The following is a 25,441-nucleotide window of genomic DNA, read 5'->3' as shown; positions in this document are numbered from 1 at the left end:
TCGTGTCTGTGAATATTTTTTTTTAGTTAGTTATTTTTTATTAGTTTTTGCTTGACACAAATAACGACCAGGTGTTTAGAAGTAGCCTACCTTTACCTCCACGAGATGTGCGTCACTGTCGCTAAACGACCAACCAGCGCTTCCTATTTGATTATGTCGGACTGTCCTTATCGACCAATCAGGTTCATTTTAAATACACCACACCTGTTTTTGGTATGGAACTAATTAACTATAAATTTTGAGCATAGACGAAATATTTTTTTGGACAGCGGCTGTACATACAATTAATATATGCCCGTCACTTTGGTGCAGTACTGCCTTGTTATACGGGATGTATGATTCTGTGTGTTTTAATGTTCTTGACCAAGAATCCAGTAACTTCGTGTATTTACTTCCACTGAAAATAAGGTGAGTTTCTTTTCTAATCCATTAGATGGCGTTCCAAAATATAAAAGCTAATTTAAAATATTGATAAAAATGCAACTGGAATTTGTTTAGTTACTGTTCACGTGTGAAGATCTTGCTCATCATCTGCATTCTGTTTCCGCTCTGATTTTATTCTGAAAGTCTTGACCGTAAGTTGTGATTCCGTCAGACGTTTGTCGAGTAACCAATAGAACCTTTTGAACTTCCTTTCAGAAGTTTTCAGAATAAAAGCTCAAATAGCTTGAGATAAAGCATTGCTGCAAAACAAACAAACAAACAAACAAAAAAACAACTTTCTTGCGCTTTTATTTTCTAGGCAAAATCGCTAAAGAGGAAGTGATTCTGATTCCTTTTTTTCTTTTTTTTTTTTTAAATCATAGTATTATAATAATCTGCCTGGCCACGTATATTTTGCTTCACTGATGCAGGTCTTTCTCAAAACCAATGAAAATTAATAAATAAAACTATGGGTTCCGACAAGCTGTGATGTCATGTGATCAAAATCACATGACTTTTCTAATATCCAATCATAGATTAGGGCGGAGCAGTTTTCAAACAGGAAGCGCCGTGTGTGGTGAAGACCACCCAAAGGTCAGTAGTGTTTAGACAAATTTAATGTTAAGGGCATAAATGTTGTATAAATAAAACAATCGTGCTAATTCTTTATCAGGATGTGTTTGTGATATGTTTGTTCATCAAGTAACATTATAATTTGGTCTAATTATTCTCTACATTTCTAATTGCAATCAAACTGTAGTACTTCAAGTAGTCAGGGATAATGTAAGGGAAATGTTAGGGATTTCAATTTCACTGTTGAGGCCATTGGGAAATTTTACTTTAACAAAATCAACTCCTTTCACCAGATTCATACATTTTCATAACTTGTTTTAACATGAAATCACAATTTATGACAAAAAAACGAAACTTTCATGAGGTTACCAATAATGTATGAATGAATGAAAACACTTGGGCTCTGGTTTTTGGAGCTACTGTTATCTGGAGTTGATTTTATTTCATCCTTCTGGCAATAACTTAATGTGTTTGACATTTCTTAGTTTTATTGGAAATCCAGCCAATGTGAAAATACAATGTGAGTCCCATGTTATCTGAGGAACAAACAAGTTTATAGCCATATAAACTTATAGCCTGTATAATATGTGGGTTTTCTTTGTAGTGCCACAAAAAGCTATATCTTCTGTTGGTGGTGAGATATTTCTATTAAAGACATCCTTTGTGGAAATCATCAATCAATATTGACTCAATATCGACACCGTGGAGCTTTAAAAAATATAACATTTTTACTGTTGCAGTGTTTTTTATTCAGCTGAGTATTGCTCTCTCTTTGACCACATCGAGTTAGAAGTTGGCTTCTTGTTTAATTATTAATTGCAGTTCAGTTCTGCATCACAATTTATTCCTTTAGTCCGATTTAAAGGGAAACATTATGCGCATGAATCCATTAACGGGGGCATTTACAGTAGAAACAAGGAGAAACAGGAAAATCAACCAAGAAAAAGCATTTTAGTGGGATGTATACTTCCATCCAAACCACATCCTTAAGATCTGTGTTCAGCAAAGTGCCAGTATTTGTTACTGACGTTAATAATCCTCTGTCTCTACTGGACACAGACTTAAACTGTGACGCATAACCAAGCTTTTCTAACGACCATGAATACGAGTTGGAGGTTTAGCTGATAGTCGAGGTACCAAACATTGTTGATGTTATTCTCAGAAAATGCAAAAATGAACATATAACAAGTTAACATTTACAGTCGGGGCCCTTGGCAACAGTAGAACAAGCTTTGATATGTAGATGAGAGAATCTAGTTGTGTTAAATACCTCCAGGCCTAGTCAAAACTATTGCTGTACCTTTTCTTTGTTTGCAGTTTACTAAGGATGTGGTGGGTCAGCTGGACAGCGTTAAGATCGACCTGAGAGGAATAATCCTGTTAGAGGCAGAGGGGAAGCAGAACCTCCAGGATTTTGCTGATGCGGGGCTGTCAGAAATCAATTACGCCGACTATCTGGAAGAGGTGACACACACAAAAACACACACACACACACACACACACACACATATATGTATATATATACATAAACAAACAGATGTACAGTGACACATCTGAATCAACAGACCCAGACCCATAAGTATGAGGGGGCAAACCAGACTCTCTCAGAATGTGCATGAATGAACAGGAAAACACAAACGTAACGGGACAGGCGGGGACACACACAACCACGCAGACAGGAGCAGAAACAAAAAGGGACAAGCATGAGAACGAGCTGAAAACACGTAAAACACAAGCACAGACAAATACATACACACAATAACAAAGAATAATGGTCAGTGCATCTTAATGTGAATTGTACCATGTCAGGCGGCCGTGTGAGGTCAGTTTATTAGCGTTAGCTCTCTATAAATACCCGATTAGTTGTGAAAGATCAGTGTAAATATTAATAATAGATTGTTCAAGACATACACTAGTATTATTGTATTACAGTTGTACTTTAATGGTATGTTACCAGAAATAGCCTGGTTCCTAAGGCTCAGTTAAACAGCCTCCTCCTTCGCTGTCAGTTAACGTACTGCAGGCGGCCGCGCTCTACCTGACATGAGCGGCGACGTGACACAGTACACTGGGCTCTGCCGAGAACCACTGAAGCTTTGATTATCCAGAAGTCGTCCTGCCAAGGCAAAGAGTGTGTAGGAACAAGCCCGGACTTGGCATTCCCTGTCTCCTCCAACATTACCTGTCAGGTTCGCTTAGATTTATTTCCTGAGAGAGAGAGAGGGGGAAAAAAGAAGGAAGGAAGGCTTTAAGGACTCCATTCAAGTGAACCACCTGTCCTGATGCACAACTCACTCACACCTCGATCTCCAAAAGTCAGGATGAAATATTTTTATGTTCAACAAATATTTGTTGCACCTGCACTTCTTTGGAAGAAAATATAGTCACAGATTAGAAAAGCAGAGAATCTGTGGACTGGTGATAATGGACTAAACCAAAACTGTGTACATTTAAGAAGATAAAAATGAATAAGATGCTGAGAATTATGTTGTATATAATATTTCTAAAAACAAAAGATCTCTATGTGCCCGGCCGAGATCCGGTGTTTTAAATACCTTTATAAATATGGATGATGCACAAAGACCGACTTCATATGTTCATATATGAAACATTTAAATTAGCCAGTTAACTGGAGAAGAGGAGAAGCTCTGGATCTGTAGCAGTGCTTTTCTGTCAACACGTCATTTTGGGATTTGTTATTTGAAAGAACATAGATGCACTTATAATATTTGTTTTGTGTATGTATTATTGGAGGATGCATACTTAAAACAGATGTGTTTTATAATCCCATGTGGGAGGGGCCAGATGTTTGGTGTGACAAGGAATTAAAAAGTCTCCAGCCACTTAATTAACTTGAGTCAGATCTACATCAGCTGAAAAGGCTTATCTGTACTTGGGCGTCATTTAAGTGAGTTCGTTCTATTCCGCTGTTTCTTTTTTGGTAAGTTGAAAAAAATTATTATGATTATTTTGTTCTTTAAAAAGTAAATGTTTACCCTTCATTAAATGAAGTCATTGGAGAATTTAAGCTTTTCCTTTTGAAGAAAATGCTGGAAGAATATGAATTGATGTGGTTTTTAAAAATATATAATTCTGCTGCTCAGTCTTCTTCATCTTTAGCTTCTTTATTATTTTATTTATGAGCATTTTATTTAAGAAGCAACACAATGAACAAAAGATTAAAAAACTGCAACTTTTTAATGAAGAAAATAACAACAGAGACTTTAAATTACTACCAAACATTATGTAATTGGTTTCTGCTCAACATTGCTACTCGGACCAGAGTGTTTACGTTATTCTTTCTCTCGATGCATCTTTATCTTCAGGTGAATAAAGGAGTGACTGTTGTGGACCTGCTCTCCTATGCCAGAGAGCTGGAGGCCCAGACAGACCTTATGGTAAGAAGACCTGGCTGATACACAAACATCCACTCCGACCAGGCACTTAATTTAATTTGTGTATTTATTTACAATGCCATGGGAGCGCTTGATGGTGGGTTAGGCGATCTTGCTCTCCAAGCTCTCGGCAGCCGCTCCTCAACACAGGCTCGGTGTCTCACAGAGGGCTGACGGCTCCGCCACGCTTTCAGCCGATTCAAGCAACACAACACATTTATTCACCTCCCACCGGCGAGGCCAGTAGGAGCCTCCGGAAAAATGGAGCTTGGAGTTGAATTCAGAGGAAGAGTCTTTTGAAACAGGATTAAATTTAATGTTCAGACCAGTTTGTCTGTAAATGCTACACGCAGCATCACCTGTTATTCATGATTTAAACCAAATATTAGATCAACCAGTTCCTTTAAAACATAAAGTTTGATACCTCTCCTAATGCCACCGACTGTTGGATGAGCGGGATGAAAACAGTTAATTGATAATAATAATAATAATAATAATAATAATAATAATATATTGTGTGTGCGTGTGTGTGTGTGTGTGTGTGTGTGTGTGTGTGTGTTTCAGCCCAGAGGCCCTCTGCAGAGCGCTCTGAAGGGCCACATCGGCACTCTGCGACAGATCCACACTCAACAGATCTCCCCCATGGAGCAGTCCATGGTAAAACCCACTGTGTTGTCTCTCTTTCCAGTCCAGACTCTCATGTCTGACTGGACTCTTGGTTTTTTGGTTGAATCAGTTTTGTCCTTAAAGGGAGCATCTTCCCTAAAGCACTTAAAAACCGGGTAATTCTGGGTAGTTCTGTTGTCATGACTGAGCTTCTTCTCAAGCACAACTGGCCAAAGATGAACTGACATGACGATCGTTATAATAATATTTACAGTACAGCTAGAATTGTGCATTTAAAAAAATAAAAATAAAAAAAGAGAGATGTCAGTTTTCTTGACTTAATATTCTGCAGTCAGTATTTGGCAGCCATCTGGAAACCCAGCACAGAAGAGGTGTGGGCCAGTTTCCTCACCCACGCTGGCTTCAAAAGACCAGAATTCATTGCAGCCACAGGGCATGTTGTGTTTTGTTATTGTGAAAAATTCCAGCTCCCGTTCTACTTTTGCAGTGCAAATAAATGCAGCACATACTCACTACTGTGATTGACCGGGGGGGGGTTGCTTAAAGGCACTATGGGAAATGTAGGAAAGTGAATAATTTAAAGAAGGAGGCAAATTAAAGGAAAACACATACGGGTGGAGACCAAAACGGAGCTAAATTAGAATGAATATTCTTACTCGGGTTCCCAGAAACACAACTCGAAATTAGTGCTAATGTCGCTTCATGTGCTGGATGAGTAACTAAGCAACTGATGATATGTCAGTGTTGTGTTTAAAGCTTGTTGCGCTCTCCTCAAGTGGCCAAAAAGAGAAAAAAGAAAGAAGGTCGATGCTCAGAGGAAAAGTTCTTCAGGTCAACGATTGTGCTGGAGTAAAAGCCGTAACCGATGTGTTCTACTTGTGCAGATGTCTATTGAAGAGAAAGGTATTCTCTTTGACGGAGAAAATATATTTCAGAATTTCGTTTAATATCATCAGAAAAACCGAGTCTTTTTGATCCTCAGGCTTTCGTCATCAAACGTGTCATATCTGTGAACACCAAATTAAATATTCAGTTTTATTTTCTCTGTCAAGGCCAATCCCATTCTTTTGAATAACACCGAGGATTTATTGCTACTAGCAATTCAGACAAGTAGTGATGTGCTCCAACACAGATTTTTACAAAAGCTTTTATGTTCTTCTTTGTTTTTGTTTTTTTTCCTCTTTCAACTTCAAGAAATATGTTAGAGCGAGGGTAAGCAGAAATATGTCCATCCTGTGTATTTAGTGTCCCCCATCCATTATTAGGAACATTTAGAGAAATACCAACATGTTGTTGTAATTTGAGAAAAATATATCTCATTCTGGATGGTGTTATAGGATAGTGTGTGTGTGTGTGTGTGTGTGTTGTGTATTTACATTACATAAAGATCATTTATGGTGGTGAACATGAAGGGTTTTGTACCAAAATATTACAAAAATATCCACAATAAGGAAAGAAATGTGAATATTCAGTCATACATTTGGTAAAAAACTGTCATTGGTGGGAAAATCAAGGTGTTCACTTGTTAGAGTGTTACAGAACAGTGTGTAAGCAGTTGTAAAAGGAAAGGAAGTGACGTATTCCTTTCTTTGCATTGTGGATATTTCATTTTGGAACAAATGTCTTCAGCATGCCTGTGATCAGAGCATAATGTTGTTCATGTAGTGTTGGTTGGTTTTGGTTTTCTCCCACGTTGTGTTTCACCGACGTTTGTTTTTGGGTGTTAAAATGAATCCCTAATCTTTTGTCATCGTTGGTGTTAATTTGTGTTCTCAATGTTCCCCCTAAAGAGCGCGTTGAATCAGAGCATGAGGTTCCTGGAGAGAACGGCCTCGGATCTGCCGGTAAGTAAACCAGCCCTCCGGTCTGAATCTGAAATCTACCGTTACATTCAGGCTCAACCTCAACAAAAATCATCGTTTTATTCTCTGCAGAACAAAGTCTTAGCGGTTCTCGATGCCATTGAAGCTGCCCAGTATCTCATCTCCCAGAATGCTTCACATTTAATCAAGCGGGTAACGGCAGAGTGACGTTTCTTATTCGTTTATATTCTTAATTTGTGAACGATGTGTGGCTCACACCGTGTCCTTATCTTCCTCAGGAAACAGGAAAATACACAGCGACCATAGTTGGCTACTTCCACCAATACATAGAATGGGTCAAAACATCTGTAAGTGTTTGTGTGTTAATCTGTTAACTTGTAGAAGCTCATGTGGCTCTCACTTTCGCTTCGTTTGCAAGGTGATGACTGATATATACTGTATATATACTATGTATATATATATATATACATATATTCATTTAGTCAAAACCAAAGACTGCTGCAGCTCAGGGAGTTACTGGCAGAACGACCTTCGCATGTTACATAAGAGTTTGGGAGTAAATATAGAGACGACAAATAAAACAGTTACAACATCTATAAATTTGAGGAATTTGCTTTTGGGCACATTGGTTTCTTCTGGAGTTAACTTAAGGAATTCAAAATAAAGAAGAAGAAGAAGAAGAAGAAAAAAAATAAAAGACGTTTGCAGCCTGAAGCTGTTTTTCAGACCTCAAGAGCTGTCAATATTTTAATCACAACGTTCTTGTTTTCCAAGAAGACACACAGTTACACTACAGGGATCTGTTGTAGCGTGGTAACACAACAGGGTTTCATGTTAGAGTGCAGAAACAGAATTTAACGTGCGGTTCGTATTCCTGAGTTGTTCTGTGCGCTGACCGTCGCTCTTTATGTCTCGTTTTCTGTAGCTGGCCATGGAGGTCGCACAGTGCAAGCCCTTCAGCAACATGGTGGACACGACGGAAATCATAACCTGTAGCTTCTTGGTCGACTCTATGGTAATGGTGTTAGAGATGTAGGAAAACAGACTCCATATAAACGTGGGGGGAAAGTGTGTTTCAGAAGTTTTGGGTGGTGGCTCATTGGAGTTGAAGCTGAATCACAACAGATTTACAATAATTCATATGGGTAATGAAACATAAATACAGGGTTTTGATTTTTAGTTTATGCTGCTAAACCTTTTAAAACCTTAGCTGATATAAGCTGATTTGACCCAGTGATATAATATATGAAAAATATTCATATTTTAACTGTTTGTTGAAACTATTTTTAAAGCTGCGGCTAACTGTTTCTTTCATTATCAATTAAAATGCACATTATTTTCTCAATTAATCAATTAATGAATTGGTCTATAGAATTAAAGATGGAATATCTGAAAGCCCAAACGTGCATGTTCCAAATCAAAGCGAAACACAAAGATGTTCAGTTTTAAATCACAAACGACAAAAAGAAAAATCACTTTTGCAGGAAAAGGATTCGACGATTAATAGATAATGAAAGTAGCTGCAGATTAATATTCTGTCAGTTGATTAATGGACTAATGGCTTCAGGTCTAATGGTTTGTCTTTTCTCAACAGAACACTTTCTGGATGGGCCTGGGCTGCAGCACTCTCTTCCTGCTGCCCAGCATCATCCTGGCAGTGAAACTGGCCAAGTACTACCGCAGGATGGACACAGAGGATGTTTACGATGAGTGAGTATTCTCTGTCGTTGTTCTTGCTGCTGCGTCTTTAACTATGTATAAAGCATTTATTTTTTAAGTCTGTAGAACATGATACGACGCGCCTGATTACTTCGAAGCAATTACACAAGACAGTGTGTGCTGTAGTCAATCCGATAGAAAGTTTATCTGCTCTACATGGTTTCATCCTTCCTTTTTCTTCAGCTTCTTGCTCTTCGCTCACTGCAGATAACGTCCATCATAACTGCAAATCATGAGACTTTGTAGAATTTCTAGTTTGCTAATTTGCTATTGAACATTGTTTGACAGTAAAAGACGGGGTTCTTTGTTGTGACAGTAGCTGCACTGGTTTATTGTTGATTTATTATTATTTTTCTTCCCTTCTCTCCTCCTTGTAGTTCCTCTGTTTCTGGGACTTGGCATTTTACTTTGTGATAACCATTTCTACTATTTCCATCTTCCACATCCTTTTTTCTTTTTCTTTTTTTTTTTGGTTTCATTCCTCTCTCTGTCAAGCACTTGGCACTTTACAAAGAAACATTGATGCATTTGTCACTTCGTGTGTCTTCTTCATGGAGCTTTTGTTCACCCTCTCTGCTTTCATTCGGTCACGGCTTTGCACAACTACAGCAGTCGTCATGTGATCTTTGCTGGATTACAGGCAACGTTCTGGTGCATTTCTATTCAGTAACATTTTTATTTTGCTGTTTTTTTTTTGTGTGTGTGTGTTATCTTTATAGCATTGAGACAATTCCCATGAAAACGTAAGACATTTTACCCACCTCCCTCTCCTTTACAACTACTATCACTCTGTGCTTTTCTCTGGATCTTGTACATAGAATTGTTTACTAAATTCTTGGTGCTGGTTTATGTTTTTAAGCTTGGAATTGCTCTTATGGGTGGATGGTGTGGCTTCTTGTCGTGTGCTACCTTTTGAAAAGTGCCCCTTACCTTTCATGAAGGGCTCTTGCGATCATTACCTTACAATTCCACCTGTTTTTTGTAAGTTATAGTGTAAATAAAACACCGGTTTATACTCAAAAAAAAAATGTTTATCTCCTAACATTCTTTTTGCGAAAATTTGGCTAAGCATTTTTACTCTTAAAGTTTGATCAGCATGCCATGTCTCTCACATTACATTTTTCATCCCTTTTTTGTATACAATATTTTGTTTTCAGTATGGAAATTGGTAATAATGGTTATCATAGTGAGCGTTCACAAGGTATCCCAAATCCTATGATGACAAGGTAAACGCTATATTAATCCTGTCGACTGCATGTGATGGGGAAGCGGAGGCATGCCTGGGGAAATGGGTTTTTCTTGTTTTTCCACAAGGATAATGATGTAGCTGGAGACACAATGCATGGCTTTGAGGGAGTTGATTCACTGCATGCACACACACACACACACACACACACATGTGTACACCCACACACATATCTGGAGGTTAGAAAATTAAATAACAACCTGAAAAGTGACAAGTAATGGTAGCTTGTATTACAAAACATCCAATATGATGAGTTTTGTTTTGCAATGCTTGTATCAAAAAAAAAAAAAGTCAAATCAAAAGCTATTTTTACTTATTATTATTTAAATTTTCTTTCAAGAGGTAGATGAGAAGATTTGTACCATTTTGTGCGTTAAGTGTGGAGCTGGGTCCAGAGGGGGGGGGTTAGCTTAGTTTGTGGTTTTAAGTGAAATGCCTGCCATGAACATTCACACAGATATTCACCTTCCTGTCAGCATGACCCAGAAAGACTTTCGTTTCTAACCCAGTCAACAGTACCATCACCAGGACAAAAATTTGAGCACACTTTATTTCCTGGGTCGATAAAATTCCAATTTATTTCCAAATAAAACATATAATTTGGTATTAATTGCATTGCCGTGACTAAGAACAACTTCTTCCGGCAATTAAGATGATTCCAGCTCTGTGTGTCAATCTTCTCACCTCACACTCAAATAAATATATATTTCCCAAAATGTCAAACTGTTCTTCTTTCATAAGGATTGAGCAGGAAATTTACTTTAAATCGTTTGCTCAGTCCGTCCCATCTTAAATATTTTCGCTACCATTACTTCTGTCTGTGTCGCTGCCAGATGTTCTTCTGTGTGGTTTTGGGGGAATCTCCCCCTTTAAACTAACCTGCTGCACGCTCTGTCCGCGCTCTGGGATGATCGTGTGAAATGAAAACTCTTCCTGTTTCCTCTCGTTTAGAGTCAGCCAAAGTCCGATGAATGTTCACCTGATCATTTTGTTCAGAGAGAGGCAAGCATGTCAAGCTTTGGTGTGATGCTGAGAATGCTGCTCCTTTTGATTTTTACTCCTTATTTTAACACAACCTCTAACTGCATGTTGTATATTTTTAAGTTGCACTTGGACGGGGATGTGTTTGGCCAACCAACCTACTGTAACAGAGGCTACAGGCAGAGAGCAAAACAGCCACGTTACAGAAACAAATCTTTTATCCACTATTATCCACTATAATCCTTAGTGGAAAGAAAAAACTCATTTATTCGCAATTTTGAGGTAGTAACCTGGAAATAGAACATTTTCAAAGATGGATTTGTCATTTTCTAATAAATATTGTGTAATACATTTGTGATTTTTCTAAAAAAAAATTAAATCACTGTCCAAAAGTTAGGATTTTAAAGGGGCACTAAGTAACCTATGGTATGACCTCTAGCAGCTCTTGAAACACTGACACTTAACTTCTCTCATTCGCTTTAAACTGTGATCGCTGGATAAACAGGTAACTGTAAAGTGGTCTCAGACTTTTGGACCACACTGTATATTAATGTAATCATTATTTGTTGTTTGCAGAAACTTACTTATTGCCCCTATACCCGACCACACAGTTCATCCATCTTCATGTAGATGTAGCTGTTCTGCTCTCTGTCTCGTGATCCGCTCATCCCGCTTCTTTTTGCCAAGTAAGAGGCAAGAAGCGGTTTCACAAGAAAAGTGATGGTTGAATTCTCTGTCTGTGCTGTTAATGCTGTGCCCTGTGTGTGTGTGTGTGTGTGTGTGTGTGTGTGTGTGTGTGTGTTCCTGTGCTGGTAGCATCCCTACCTATGACACTATGAACAGGTTCCCGCGGGCCTCGGCTCCTCCGAGGCACATCGACTGGTGACAGAGAGCCGGCTCTTGTCCTGGCTCCTGAAAGGTACCGGAAGACCAACGAGTCAGACCCGTGTTTGTTTCTCTAACACCGTCTTCTTTAAACCCCTCCCTTACAACCTCACACCTTTCCTTCACACAGCTGTCGTCTCGTCTGCCGTCGTCACGCCATCCGTCTCTCTCCTCTGTGTTTAATCTTCCTTGTTTTGCTTGAGCACCGCTCTAACATTAACTCTCTAACGCCTCTTCGCAGCTTGTTTTAGTCGTTTTTCTGCTTCTACAGTGACTTTGCAGGAAAACCATCATGGTGAGAATTGCTAATTTCGGGAATCGCTAACGAGCCATAAATGTCTTCACAGTATTTATGTCTGACTGCTTGTGACTTGTTTTGTCAGTGTGTTGTAGAGGAGAAATGCTGCATGTGCTTGTTCCGCCTTACTTCAGTTTTGTTCCTTATTGAGAATAAAATCATTTGGGTCTAAAAACTGCCTCATTTACAAAACAGTCAGTAGCCTGTCTGACCGTTTCATGCCTTTATTGGAACAGCTCTTCTCGGTTAGTGTGAATGCTTGAAATTATAATTTTGCAAAAACGCCATATTTGATACTTTTCTTCATTTGCTTTTTTGTGTCAGTGGCCTTTTGATGTTGACATGCCTTTTGTCCGCTCTGTTAGTTTCTGTTAGTGCTGACAGGAACTGCACTTCACGGGTATTATGCAAATTTAACCAAAAATTAAGTATATACAGAAAATGATATTGCACTCCCTGTTAATGTTTGTAGTTTGTCTGGAGGTGGTGGTATACACCGTTTTCACAGAGGACATTTTGACATGTCACAGTAGAGAAAAACACAGATTTAAATAATAAAAAATGTCAAAGTATCTGAATTCCATTTAGCTGCTTCAGTTTCGCGGCCCTGGTATTGTTCATGCTGGCTCTCTGTCACGCTGTCATGGTTTACTGGGTCATTTGAACAGAGCAGAGCTGTCGTTAACGGTGCCGTCTCTGCTTTTACTCAAAATGTTTGCTCTGAAAAAGGCCTGTTGTTGTCTAGATCTTTTCTTTTGTTTCAAATAGAACTGTGGGAAATAATACAGCCATACTTATATCCACAGGTGAAACCAAATTTAATAAAAACGACATTCTTGTTTTTTTAAGCAAACCACCAGGGTACAGAACTTTTTCTGAACGGCAGCCATTGTAGCAACATGTGACAATTACAGGAAAAGGGTAAACTTTAATAGATAATGTTAATCTAATACGTTTGCTTGGTTTGCTAACATTAGCCACCATAAGCTACTGGTCATACCAGACCACGTGAGGCTTTAGCCGTAAAGGAGCAGAGGAGCGTTTTATTGTTTATATATTAAAATTTTTATATGTAAAGAGGAATAAATAACTTATTTCTTCTTTAAAAAGTTACATACTCTTGCTTTAAATAGCAAGGCCTCATTAAAACAACAATTCTGCTCCTGGCGTCATTTTGACGGATATGACTGTGTGGACAGTAGAAGTTATAGAAAATAAAGATTATAACAAAAATATTTGCTGTTTCAGAACATATTTACACCGTCACTCACACTTGATACTGAAAATCACGTTACACAATGTCACATTTTCTTGCAAATGACATATAGTCTTTATAAAATGTAACTTTTAATATCTGTAGGGAAATGCATTATTCCCAGAGGAAAGCATGTTTTATGGGACTACAGTAAGAATTGTGCATTTTTAGAGGGGAAAAACAGAATGCGGTCTTTGTAAATCCTCTGTGGCTCTTCATGAAAGCATCACTGACTGCACTCCACTCATGTCTTTTATTCCACAACCCTGCTAGAGCTGCATTAATCTCCTGGGTCATCTAAAAGAAAAAAAAATAGAAATACACTGTCTTGAATTATTTACTTAATTTATAAAAATATCTGATTCATTTTCCTCTTATATTTGTCTTCCCAGTGCCCTCGAAAACTGGAACTAAAACAGTAAGTTTGCTCTCTTACATTCTATATTTTATTGTAGCGGTTTAGATTAATCTGCTGCAATGGATCCAACAGCAGAATGAGTTTCGATTCCCGGATCAATTGTAAAGAACACAACGGCTCAGAGCCCCTTTCTTGTTATTTAACAAGTAATTTATTCTCGTATTGAGTTAACAAATCAGATTTTTCCTGAAACAAGTGGAAGAAGTTTGCGAAATGAGTTTGTAGCATTTCGATTGCAGAATGGAGAATTCTATCAGAGTCAATTACAGAAAGTTCACTATTGACAGGATAATAAAAATTCTTGTTTTTTAATTAATTAATTTACTTTAAAACACAGTGAGGATCGATTAGTGCAGACTGATGAAATGAGCGTGTAGTTTTCTAACGGTGTTGCAGAAATCCCCATGTGAGAGAATAGAGCTAAGGAAGTCGTAGAAGTTGTGTATGTGCAAACTTTAAGGCAAATACATTGGGTATATTTTGGGTTTACTAAACAAATCATGTCCTTTTTTTCTTTTTCGTTTGTTTTTTTAAGCCGTACGTCTCACAATCCCTCGGACCAGACGAAGATCAATGAAAGCTGGTTTCCTTTACGACAGAAACACAACACACAAAGCCCTGCAGGTTATCTACAGCGATCGACTCTACCGGGCCGATCACGGCCCAGGACAGTTACCCGCTCTCCGACGCCCCCCCGCCCCCTCCAAGAAACCCTGCCTGCAGGACATCAAACTCTTCTCCCTCAGCATCAATCTGAGCCAGGCTTGTTCTGCATTTTTCAAAGAACTGCTGTGTCTGCGTTTACATTTGTTCAGACACAAAACCAAGCTGAAAATACATTCAGCGGGAGGACATGACAATAAATGTGATGCCTGTTCATTTTAATGTACTTGTTTGTGCTTAAGAAAACCGTGGCTGAAAGGTCACCCGAAGGTCATGGCTAGCTGCTTTATCTCCTGCACTTAAAATGGATGTATCGCATTCAACACAAGCAAATGTTAAAGGGGGAAGGTGCAGATTAACATGAAATATGATGTGCTTAAAACAAAAAAACTAAACAAAAAAAAAGCACTGTTTTGTTGAAAATGGCGCGTCCTTTTTAAGTGCAGCCTGTATGAGTTGGTGGGTGTGTGGTACCTTAATGACTGAGAAATGGGGAGGGAAAAAAAATACAAAAAAAAACAAAAACAGGCTGTTACCGGGTGGATTTTTGGGTTTTATTATGGAAGAAATTTAGCACGACTTTTAAAAATGTTTACAATATTATGAAACATCCAGAGATTGACGTCTGTGTTGGTTTGGCGCACATTGAAAATGACTGGTTGCCTTTCAGAAGTATGTTTCACGCTGGCATTTTGACACAGATGCTCCTTCTTAAAAGGGAAAGTCCACCATTAGATGCTCTTACGCTGTTAGAAATCACCAGTCTGTGATGGAATTATTGTGCGGTGTAAAGATTAAAATATACTCTTATTTTTATAGCATATTCATTTAATTGTCATTTTGTGCCGGGAGTTAATTTCCTACATTTCCCAGAATGCCTCTAAACCGCCCAGAAATTAGTTTTTTTGCTTCAATTGATTCTAGTCTACTAAGGCTAATGTCAATATGTCTGTTTCTTTTTAGCGATTGCTAAGTTTTTAAATATTGAACAAAATGCTGACATTTTGTTTTGCCTAGTTGCCCTTTAAAATGAAGCAGTGTCAAGGAGCAGAAAGAAATTTAACCAAAGAGTATTTTTCCCTGCACAAATGGATTTATTTGAAGTTTTTGGCACCTAAAAACTTAAGACAGCAGTATTTTATTTATATTTTACTCTATGCAACAGAAATATATTTTTACTTATTTCTTTCCTGTGTTGTTAATCACCTTTGGATCACTGAGATTTATTCTGTGACCCTTGAGCGGGCCAACCCGTTAGAGTGAAAGCTACTCTTTGTTTTATAGACCTTTAAAAGTCTATTATTTTTATTTTTTACATTCCTGAAAAGATGTATTATTACCTGTTGCAGAAATATCTGACCTTAACATCCTGTCATTACAATCATAGTCCAATAATAAACCACCAAACAACAACAAAGCTGATCAGTAATTTAAGCTACATCACCAAATAGTGTTTTTGTAACAGTGTAAGTACTTTAGGTGGATTTTCCCTTTAAAAAATCACAGAATAAACTCAGAGCTTAACTGCTTAATATATATACTATGACGACAGTGTAGGTGATGGATTGATTAACAAAACAAGCTATCATGTTGAGTTCACTAACATGACATTTTTACTGAGATCTTTCTTGCTTTCATAGAAACTTTTAAAGTGGAGAATTACTTTCTCAAGCCAAATCTCTTTTCTTTTTTTTTCTTTTTTACTGTAGGTCTCAGGTCTTTAGTGGTCTATCATTTATGTGCTTATTTTGTTCCTGCTTTTTAAAACCCCACAGTAGCTATGGATACATTTAAGACTATTGAACAAATGAATGTATTCAAGAGCTATTTTTTATTTTGTATCGCTTGATTTGGCTGTCGGTTGAGAAATATGCTGAAATCTATTTCAAACGCATCGGGCAAGCCAATCCAGTTATCCCATCCACCTCGCCTCCATGTTTACAGATTAGATCTGCAGCTGCTGTCAGCGTAGTAATGATGGTGAAAGATTAGACAATCCATTCATGGGACAAGTGAGCACTGTCAATCAAATTGAATGCTTGAAGAATGCTTTCTGGTTTACTTGGCGGGTGTTGATGCACACTGTGAAAAAATTATGTCCATCTTAACATTGAAAGTTATTTAAGATGTCTTGCTATTGTTTTTGAGCAGTGCAACAAAGGAATAACTTATACAATAGCCTCTAATGTAACGCCTAAAAAAATTATATTTCATTTTTAATCCAGTAAAAAAACTGCGGACCACAAGGTGAAATAAGTAACATTAGAGTTTTAATCTTCTCTCTTCATTTGATGACTTCGAGAACGTGCTTACCGGCTTTTGCAATAACTTGCAATAGCTAGTAATTTGATGCACTAGCATATCATCATAATATCAGCTGACTAGCATTGAAAACTAGTGGCAATTTTTGGCAGCGCTAATGCAATCCAGGCTAGTTGCTACAGCTAGTAAGCTAACTAGCCTTTGTGTTTTACATAACCCTCACTAATTCACATTGTATGACCATTTTTAACATACATTACTTTTACATTACAAATTAATCCATCTATTGAATCCAGCACAGGTTTAATTGTTTTAAGTAAAAATCAGTCATCACATTCCTGGCCAGTTAGCTAGTTAGCTTATGTGTAGCTACAGCTAGTGGGAAAGTTTGCGATCTGTTCTGGTTTTGGGGCGCATTGCAAATGACTGGTTGCCTGTCAGAAGTACAATCATCATCCTAACATTTTACAATACACAATATAATAAAAATAACGTCATTCTTGACATTAAACTTTTGGATTTGAAGTGTGGTGTTTGAATACACCAGCAGTGCACCAGCAGTTAGACTAACTACCCCAAATTTAAGGATTTACATTAATACAAATGTGATTTTATGTCGATTCATCTGTAAGTGGGGTGAAATTTATAGTTTAATTTTCTCTCTTGATTTGATGATTTTAAGAAAGTGCTAACGGGCTTTTGAAATAACTGATGCTAGTTAATTGATCCAATAACATCAACTGATTAGTAATATTTCACCTCCTTTATATTTTTTATGGCAACACAAACACAATCCAGCTACTTGCTACAGCTACTAAGATACCTAACCCTATTCACATTTTTATCACCATTTTTAAAAATACATTACAAATGAACCCATCTCTTAAATATAGATGCCAGCTCACTGCTCATTGTTTTACATAAACCTAAAGTTCACACACTGCATACAGCATACACAAGTAGTATAAAGAACTACTTGCCTTCTGGATACATTTTAAATTCAAAATGGTCACTTTTCTTTTTACTTGTTTCATTGCATTCCCCAGTTTCTTGTTAAGATGGATATTTTTTGAAGCAGCTGTGTGTGCACACTTTGACAGGACTATCATTGGTTTTCTTGTCTGCTAGAGTCTGGATGTGACCCTTGAGAGAGAGAGAGAGAAAAAAAGGGTATGATTTTACTAAGTGCTTAAACTAGATATTGTGTATCCGAACCCTGGATGGATGTTGGCAGGACAGATACAGTAACTGGTTTGAACTGTGGTGCTCCAAAGTTGGACACTGATGGAGCCAATGAGGAAGGAACATTTTATGTGGTGGTGAAAAGAAAGAGTGTATAAATTGTGAATAAACTTTGGACTTCAGTTTGTTGTTATTTGCATTGCATTCCCTTTTTCTGTTTACACTTTATTGACTTTCTAGGAATGCTTAATAGGTTCTGTGTTTTGAATAGGCAACGCAACTTGGGGTAATATGTTTTTTGGTTTAATCCAAAAGAGAGAGGAAGGGTTTTGTTATTTGTGGTAAGGTTAAAAAAAGGCATCAAGCATACAGTAATAGCTAGCATAAAAGGAAATTATAAAACTTAAATGTGTGTGTGTGATTTCATATAGAGAAAACCATAGGAAGTGTATCTGCTATGCTACTGAAAGTGAAGGTACGTTGTTGTTTATGAGGTTAATGACATGTAACATGAGACATCTTGCTCATAATGTATCTTAAGACTTTAACACAGGACTACACATTCTTATGTGGTGCTGCCACTTCTGACCAGAAACCACTGAGTTGTGTTGCTGGTCAGCTATTTTCAAAATGTGATTATTATCTTCTTCCATAAGCTTCGTTCTGAGGTTTCCTCAGGCACCGAACAATATGTGAAGAAACACCACCAGCACAACCAGATGCCATCTCACTGCTGCTTCTAAACAGACTTGTATAAGAGACAGATAAAACCAGATCTTGTTGAAAACAGAAGCAGTGGTTCAGAGAAAATATTTTCATATTTTTATTTATACTGTGTTCGAATGGTTATTTCTGAAATTTTCACAAATTGTCCTTGTTCATTGAGCTTTGCACAAGTTGTACATTACCGTATGTACAATCCCTCTTTAGCTTGATGGGCGGAGCCATATACAATAACAGCAGGAAATCCAATGCTATACAAGTATGCACTTGAAGAGGCTTTGGAAAAAAGTATTTACAAATTAAATTGCATGAAGCTGTTTATTATCATTTGGTAAATTCACTAGCTGAAAGCCAGCAAAGAAATAGACTTTATTTATTAATCTATCTATTACTGAAAATTCACATACACACAATTATCAGATTAAATGTGTGTTATCCTTTATTCTTAATTGAACATAATTTTTTGGCTGTTGTTATTTCCTCGTTTAATCCCGTGTGTGAGTTATCCTGTGTTGCTAGTTGCTGCACGTAGGGAAAATAAAGTTGTATTGGATTGAATTTCACGTACAGCAGCGGACAGCATAGACTTGCATTTATGCAAGGAGATACTTACATCTCACAAAGTCTGCTGGTGAATGTGCTGCGATCTCAGGGGAACGCAAACACTCTGGGGGTCGGGGAGTGAAGATTTGAATATGAAACAGTTCTAATTTGGTGTTTAGCAAAAGATGGGACTGCAACTGAAGTGCTTCCCTTCACTCTGCATCTAAAAACAGAATTACTCACGGAGTGAACGTTAAACTAAATTGTTTTTGATTTTAAGTGTAGATGCATGAACATTAAGTGACCCTTTGTGTTTTGTTAAATATATAATAATTTAAATTGTTTTCACTCCATTTAGTGAAGCTAATCTCTTCCAGAAATGTTGACAGTTGGCCCCATATCACTCACAATGGGACCCTTTTCTCCAGATAGACCTGGATATAAAGCCACTAAAGACATATCCAACCCCACCCCACGCTATCTGGCCCTGTCAGACCCAACAGCTACGCTCACCCCCAAAGTCTAATATAGATATTTCTTGTTCTTTCTTAATTAACCTCAGAAAATAATTACCAGGCTCCACACTGAACTCGGTCTGCCGTGTGTGAGTGCCTTCTACTTCACGTTTCTTTGTGGTTGAGCGGTCTCGGTGTGTTTATGTTTGGAGGGAAATGATAGGTTACACTGCACAGCTGTGAGCTCCAACTGCCATTTAAAACAAGAAAGAATTCAAGGGCTTCGGGAGGCTCGCTTACTTTAGCATATCCTCAGACGTGCCACATTTCTTCTTAATTGGAGATACACGGAGCAAACGTCGGATGATTATTGAGAATCCTGATGTTTTGCATGATAAATACATCAAATCCTCCGGCAGCAAAAATGCCTCAAACTGTAAAATGTTCTATAAGGTGCAATTGACATAATTGACGTCTTCAGGAATTTCTTCGTGTGTGACATGTTCTCTTTTTACCTAACACCTAGGTAAACATGAACAGGTGGTTTGACATGTGGCCCTGGCTTTCATCAGAGAGCTCTAACTGATAACTGATGTCGCTGTTCTCCTCCTCCTGAACAGCAAGTTTCTTTTAGTCTGCTTTTTCTTTTTTTTTTTCCATATCCTGAATTCCCTCTTTGTCTGCTTGGCCAATAAATAGCAGGAGGTGCCCTCAGCTCCAGCAGTTCCACACTCCTCCTCTCACACTCAGCATCCATCTGACACAATGTGGACCCAGGCCAGCACTCTGCTGCTGCTGCTGCTCGCCTGCTGCCTCTGGCCGGCGGAGGCTGAGAGCGACGGCAGCAGGAGACAAAGCATCTGGGATGATCCTATCCAATTCAACACCAAGGCTAATGACTCGTGTACCATGATCATCACCGGTCACGGGGAATACACCAGGCTGAGGGTGTCATGCCAGAGCAGCAAGCGCTCCTACTGGTGCGACTACGTGGGGAAGCCTTACACCTGCCGCTCCTACAACAAAAACCCCCGGCACTACTTTGTCCAGATGATGTGGGACTTAAGGAAGCTCCACAATGCCTGCCGGGCGCCGAGGCAGATCCAACCTCACATGTGCAGGAGGGCAACTGATGACTCTCAGATGGTATTTTCATCTGCTTCCTTCTCCCGGTCATGGCCGGAGGATTCTTCAAGCACAGGGGCAAGACCAGAAACACAGCCTGCAAGACCTCAACCTCGACCTGAACCTACCAGGCCTGATTCAGTGAGGCAAGCTTCCATGAAATCCTTTCAAGTCCCTACAAGAGTGAAGACCACACAGAGAACCACTCCACAACCACCAACACCGCCTGTGGAGAGCAATGCCAAGAGGATGGCTCGGCAGTACTGTTGGAGGTCACTCCAAGGCATCTGCTCCTTTGTCATTGGGCTGTTTCGAAATTAACGAGAAAGGTACTCACCCTCTTTAATTCATTATGTTGTTTTAAGTCTAATCCAAAAGCACTTAGGTGGAAAGGAGGGTATTTGAATCATGTTTGTTCCAGAATTCATTTGCAAAATTCAAACTTTTGTCTTTTTTTTGCTCAAGATTTTCTGTCATATTCACAGATGTACAATTCTGACGAGGATAACTTCTGACGCGCCTTGGAGCGAAACTGTGGTAGAAGAACGGCAGCGCTCTCTTCAGGGGAAGGGACGGTACTGCAGCGACTTTCAAACAAACCCCTCCTCACTGAAACTTGCACACATCATCATCCACTGAGAGCCAGTCTAATGTGAAATACTTGGCCAAACATCCTTTCAAAGATGGAAGAACGTCACTACCTGACTTGATTACGTAATTATAATCATTTCTGCATGAAACACATGTTTGAAATGGCACAAGTACTTTCACTTGTGAGAATATTTCTGCAGATGCTGCATTTTCAAAAATATAGGGATCAAGCCAAACACAAAAACCCACTGGTGTCACTTATTTGTATTCATGTTTGTATATAATCTAACTCACTTAATATTACCTTGAATATTACATTGTTGGGAAGGACCAAGGTTCTAATTTTTGGTCTAAAACAGCAGTGATTTCTGTACTGGTGTTTTCAGATATAATGAATGTGAAAACGTTATTATTAAATATTGATCTCTCTTAATGAGAAACAACTGTAATATTCCTACAGTAAACATGTAACATGTATTAAAGCTGGTGAAAATTTGACAGTGAAATGGTTACGTATGTTTTCTGAAGCTGGAAGAATCACCTGCTGTTCTGTGTTTGACCTTTAGGTGTCCCTGTTGCTTTAACTTTCAGAGACGTCTGAGTTCAGTCTGTGATTTTCCCCTGCAGGGACATCTGGCTTGTTTCAAGATATTTAAAGTCATTTTGTTTTTGATAAACTGTAGCGCCAGATGCTCAAGTGAAGGTCTTAAAAGACGCAGATTTATTTGACTTTGTTTAGAATAAAAGTTATCATAAAGCAGGTGGGACTTCTTGCAGCAGGCAGCACAATCTGCCACAACAGATTATGTTTAGTCCTGATACTTCAACATAACTCTGGTAAGCATTCATCACTTAATACAAAGACGTTTTATGTATTTGCCCTTTCCTAAATTTTAATCAAATTTGACTAAGTGCTAAGTAGGAGAGAAATAACTGGTTAAAGTGCATGAAACGGTGAGGAAGAGTAGTCTTTGTCTAAGTGAAATAATTTCACTGTGCCGTTTGTTATGCAGATTACAATTTAACATGTTTGAAAAACTGCATTACAAGCTCCTACTTTTTTATGGCAATAATAACTTTTGAGGTCTTTAAAAGCTTAATTAGAATTTTAAAAGAAATTATTTCACAAGCAGTAATCCGACTCAAAACATCCCTTCATTGGTTTACTAATCTGAACTCAAAAAACTTTTTAAGCCCTTCAGTCATGCAGTGTGTGTGTCTGAGTGAGTGAGTGTGTGTGTGTGTGTGTGTGTGTGTGTGTGTGTGTGTGTGTGTGTGTGTGTGTGTGTGAGAGAGAGTGTGTGTGAAGGGGAGGGCTGATTCTGCAGCAGCATTATGTAGCGGCAGGTAAAGGACGCTCTCAGTTCTGAGGTGTCACTGCTGCAAACTGAAGTTTACTCTCAAAAGTGCAGGTAAGTGTTTTAGTGTCACTCTGTAACGATACCTGGTTACTACTCACTTTGGTATTAGCACAGTATCAGGGCTCGAGTGTAGCGGCTCTCTCAACAGTGGCTTCACTTACATCAGTAGGTCCTTTTGTTATAAATAATGTTCCTGTAATAATCCTACAGTGAGTTAAAATGTCCTGTACAGTACATTTACTCTTGCATTGTACTTAAATACAATTTTGTGGTACTTGTACTTGAGTATTTTTTATTTTATTGCCACTCACTTTATACTTCCACTCCACTAGAGAGAAATATTGTTCTTTTTACCACACTACATTTATTTGACAGATTTAGTTACTAATTACTTTTCAGATTAAGATTTTACAAGCAAGACATATGATGATCTTATAAAATATGACACAGTGCTTTTCTGTTGTACTAACCAGTCAAGTACAAATAACATAAAAGTGACAACAAAAAGATTCAACTTCCACATATGTAAAGGATCTGAATACTTCTTCCACTGCTGTATATGGTACTTTTCAAATTTGAATTGTACTTATTTATTATGTAGAGTAGTAAAGTATTTTCTTTACTTCCTATGCTATCACTATATTCATGTCACCTTTTTCTCTGATGATGCCATCCCAGTCTACCTCTTAAATAAAGGATTAAAACTTTGTCTGCCACTGCCCTTTATTGAATTCAATTTGGGTCTATTCATTTATATCTCTTATTGCACTGTAACGTTTTATTCTGCTGTTCCTTCTGCTTTATTCATTTTTATTCAAATTCATTCTTTTAAAATCCAAATATATATATATGAGTTTTTATATTGCCTCTTTTATAACTTTTCTTAATGCCTATTCATGTCTTATGTGAATCATTCTGAATTGTATCGCAAAATGTTTCTGTATGTTTCCTTCTAAAACACAGGTTTAATAGGGGATTAAAATGATTCTTTGTAAGAAGGAAAATGAAAGGGATTAGAGTTCAAATATCTTAATCCAAATTTATCCTCTTGCAGGGTCTTTTGTGTTGGTTTCATGGCTTTCTTCACCAATATCACCATCCTTTTGGTTGTGGCTTGCATTTCCCATCAGCTGATGTTGGGCAGCTGTCAGAAGGGTAATGGGCGGAGGGGACAAGGTGTGGACAGAGGACAACACAAGGAAAGGTCAGGACTAAAGGCTGGACGCCAACCCAAAGCTGTCTCTGCACAGCCCATTAAGGGAAAACTGGTCACCAAAGATAAGTCTCATTGCACGTGGGCTGCGACAGGTGACGATCTCTTCATCCTCAGCGTCTCTTGCAAGAAGGGGCACAGGAGCTTCAGCTGTGAATATGTTGCCAAACCATCTCTCTGTCCCCAATACACTTCTAATGTCAAACTTTACTGGAAGCAAATCGCCAGGGCGCTGAAGAAGCAGAGGAATCTGTGCCAGGACAATAGTGCACTGATCAGGGCAGGTATGTGCAAGAGAGCTGCCAGAGATGCTCATTTCAGATTTCATAATGCACAGAGGAAGACGGCCCCGCCTTACCCTCCACCCCCTGCACCCAGACCTGCCAAATCCTGTCAACCTGGAAACAAGAAGCTGGCAGAGGAGTACTGCGACGACTCCTGGTCGAGCTTTTGCACGTTCTTTTTTACTATGGTGCAGGATTATGATTGCTGAGGCAGAAAAAAGAGTTGTCACATCAATTCTTTGCTTATTATAGACTTAATACATGCTTGGTGCTTTGGAAAAAGTTTTATCTATTCCAAAAAAATTGTTTTACATAGAGTGGAAACCTTTGAAGCAAATATTCCCATTGTTAAGAGTGGCTCCGCTCCTCAATAAATACTATTTTTTAATGTTGCTCTGTGATTTGTCGATCTGAGAGAGAGTCACTACAGTGATGACAAGAGCAAAACATTAATGAGACATTAGCTTTGAATAAAACTCATTGTTCCCTCTGTTTATGTTTATTGGTGCAATTTCATTTAAAGTCATTTGTTTTCCCATCGTGATCATACTAAAATGATATTTCCTCCTCTTTAAAGACGAGCGACCTGGCCTGTCCTTTTAAACAATTTAGTTTATATCAAAGCCTCTTTCTGACTCTGTTCTAAAATGTGTGCGCACACTCCTACTAAAGGTATTTGCTGGGAGATTAGAGTTTGAGCACATTGGGTATTGACACAGTAATTTAACCAGAGGGAGTGTGATTTTTAGACGCCTTAGCCTGCATACTTTGGCACTGAGAAACCTCTGAATCCACAGTGTCAATGTGAAACCACAAAAACCTCACACGTTCTTCTTGTAAAATCAAAGGGCAGCTGTGATTTCAGTATTATATTTGGCATTCATACCATGATCAGTGCAACTTCACACTTCAGAAAGTTTGTCAGTATTTACATGTACACTTTGTCAATATTTTATCTGAATATGGTTATGTCAATAAAGCTGCTTGAATTGAAATGTTTATCACTTTCTATCGAGTGGAATTCAAATTACTTCAACATATTCAAAGGCATTTAATCAGCAATAATCTAGTTATGCTGCAAACTGTTAACAAGCTGTATAACTGGCAATAAAATACTTATGTGTAGCTTTTATTTTCTCAGTGTTAAATGTTTTCTTGCATTAGTTTTTCCTTTCTCACAAGACTTAGCATTGTCTTGTACTATAATACTTACTCACTTAAAACAACTTTTGTTGATATTGTGATGCCACCACAGGATTTTTCCCACAGACCTAAACCATGAACAGCAAACAGTGTGTCGGTACCAACATTCATGAATCATACAGAGAGAAATCCATCTTTCAACAGACAGTGAAGAAGCTCTTTTCTTTGTTTGAAAGTGATGCACCTACAATTT

The 25,441-nt window shown here is 38.2% G+C and overlaps 3 protein-coding genes across 15 annotated transcripts in view; all 3 read left to right on the top strand.

Annotated features, from left to right (window-relative positions):
• LOC111656727 (prominin-1-A-like) overlaps positions 1–17,932 on the top strand; it is a 76,934-nt gene extending 59,002 nt beyond the window's left edge. For 4 of the 13 annotated variants that reach the window (XM_087174593.1, XM_087174592.1, XM_087174590.1 and 1 more), the window contains 14 exons: positions 2,314–2,460; positions 4,323–4,394; positions 4,956–5,048; positions 6,213–6,230; positions 6,809–6,862; positions 6,953–7,033; positions 7,120–7,188; positions 7,767–7,856; positions 8,436–8,551; positions 9,280–9,303; positions 9,718–9,786; positions 11,604–11,706; positions 13,618–13,643; positions 14,179–17,932. In XM_087174593.1, coding sequence (XP_087030719.1) covers positions 2,314–2,460; positions 4,323–4,394; positions 4,956–5,048; positions 6,213–6,230; positions 6,809–6,862; positions 6,953–7,033; positions 7,120–7,188; positions 7,767–7,856; positions 8,436–8,551; positions 9,280–9,303; positions 9,718–9,786; positions 11,604–11,673 — 903 coding nt within the window. In that variant the 3' untranslated portion in view covers positions 11,674–11,706; positions 13,618–13,643; positions 14,179–17,932. The other 9 variants (XM_087174591.1, XM_087174594.1, XM_023408551.2 and 6 more) reach the window with 6 other exon arrangements.
• A 2,256-nt stretch (positions 17,933–20,188) lies between these two features.
• Positions 20,189–21,685, top strand: LOC111656728 (fibroblast growth factor-binding protein 2-like). The gene is made up of 2 exons (XM_023408557.1): positions 20,189–20,925; positions 21,082–21,685. The coding sequence occupies exon 1, from the start codon at positions 20,237–20,239 to the stop codon at positions 20,915–20,917; it is 681 nt and encodes a 226-aa protein (XP_023264325.1). The 5' UTR covers positions 20,189–20,236; the 3' UTR covers positions 20,918–20,925; positions 21,082–21,685.
• Positions 21,686–22,536: 851 nt separating this feature from the next.
• LOC111656729 (fibroblast growth factor-binding protein 1-like) lies at positions 22,537–25,177 on the top strand. Its single transcript, XM_023408559.2, has 2 exons — positions 22,537–22,599; positions 23,603–25,177. Exon 2 carries the CDS (start codon positions 23,622–23,624, stop codon positions 24,252–24,254), a length of 633 nt encoding a protein of 210 aa, XP_023264327.1. The 5' UTR covers positions 22,537–22,599; positions 23,603–23,621; the 3' UTR covers positions 24,255–25,177.
• Positions 25,178–25,441: the final 264 nt, after the last annotated feature.

This window comes from Seriola lalandi, unplaced genomic scaffold (assembly GCF_002814215.2).
Source record: "Seriola lalandi dorsalis isolate HSWRI2012SDOR001 ecotype SW California unplaced genomic scaffold, Sedor1 jcf7180002054367, whole genome shotgun sequence".
Lineage (NCBI taxonomy): Eukaryota > Metazoa > Chordata > Actinopteri > Carangiformes > Carangidae > Seriola > Seriola lalandi.
The sequence above is the reverse complement of the archived record's forward strand: the minus strand, read 5'-3'. Positions and strand labels throughout refer to the sequence as shown.

Bases quoted from the DNA above. Each gene is read 5' to 3' on its own strand.
- LOC111656728 (XM_023408557.1), top strand. From the start codon at position 20,237: ATGTGGACCCAGGCCAGCACTCTGCTGCTGCTGCTGCTCGCCTGCTGC.
- LOC111656729 (XM_023408559.2), top strand. From the start codon at position 23,622: ATGGCTTTCTTCACCAATATCACCATCCTTTTGGTTGTGGCTTGCATT.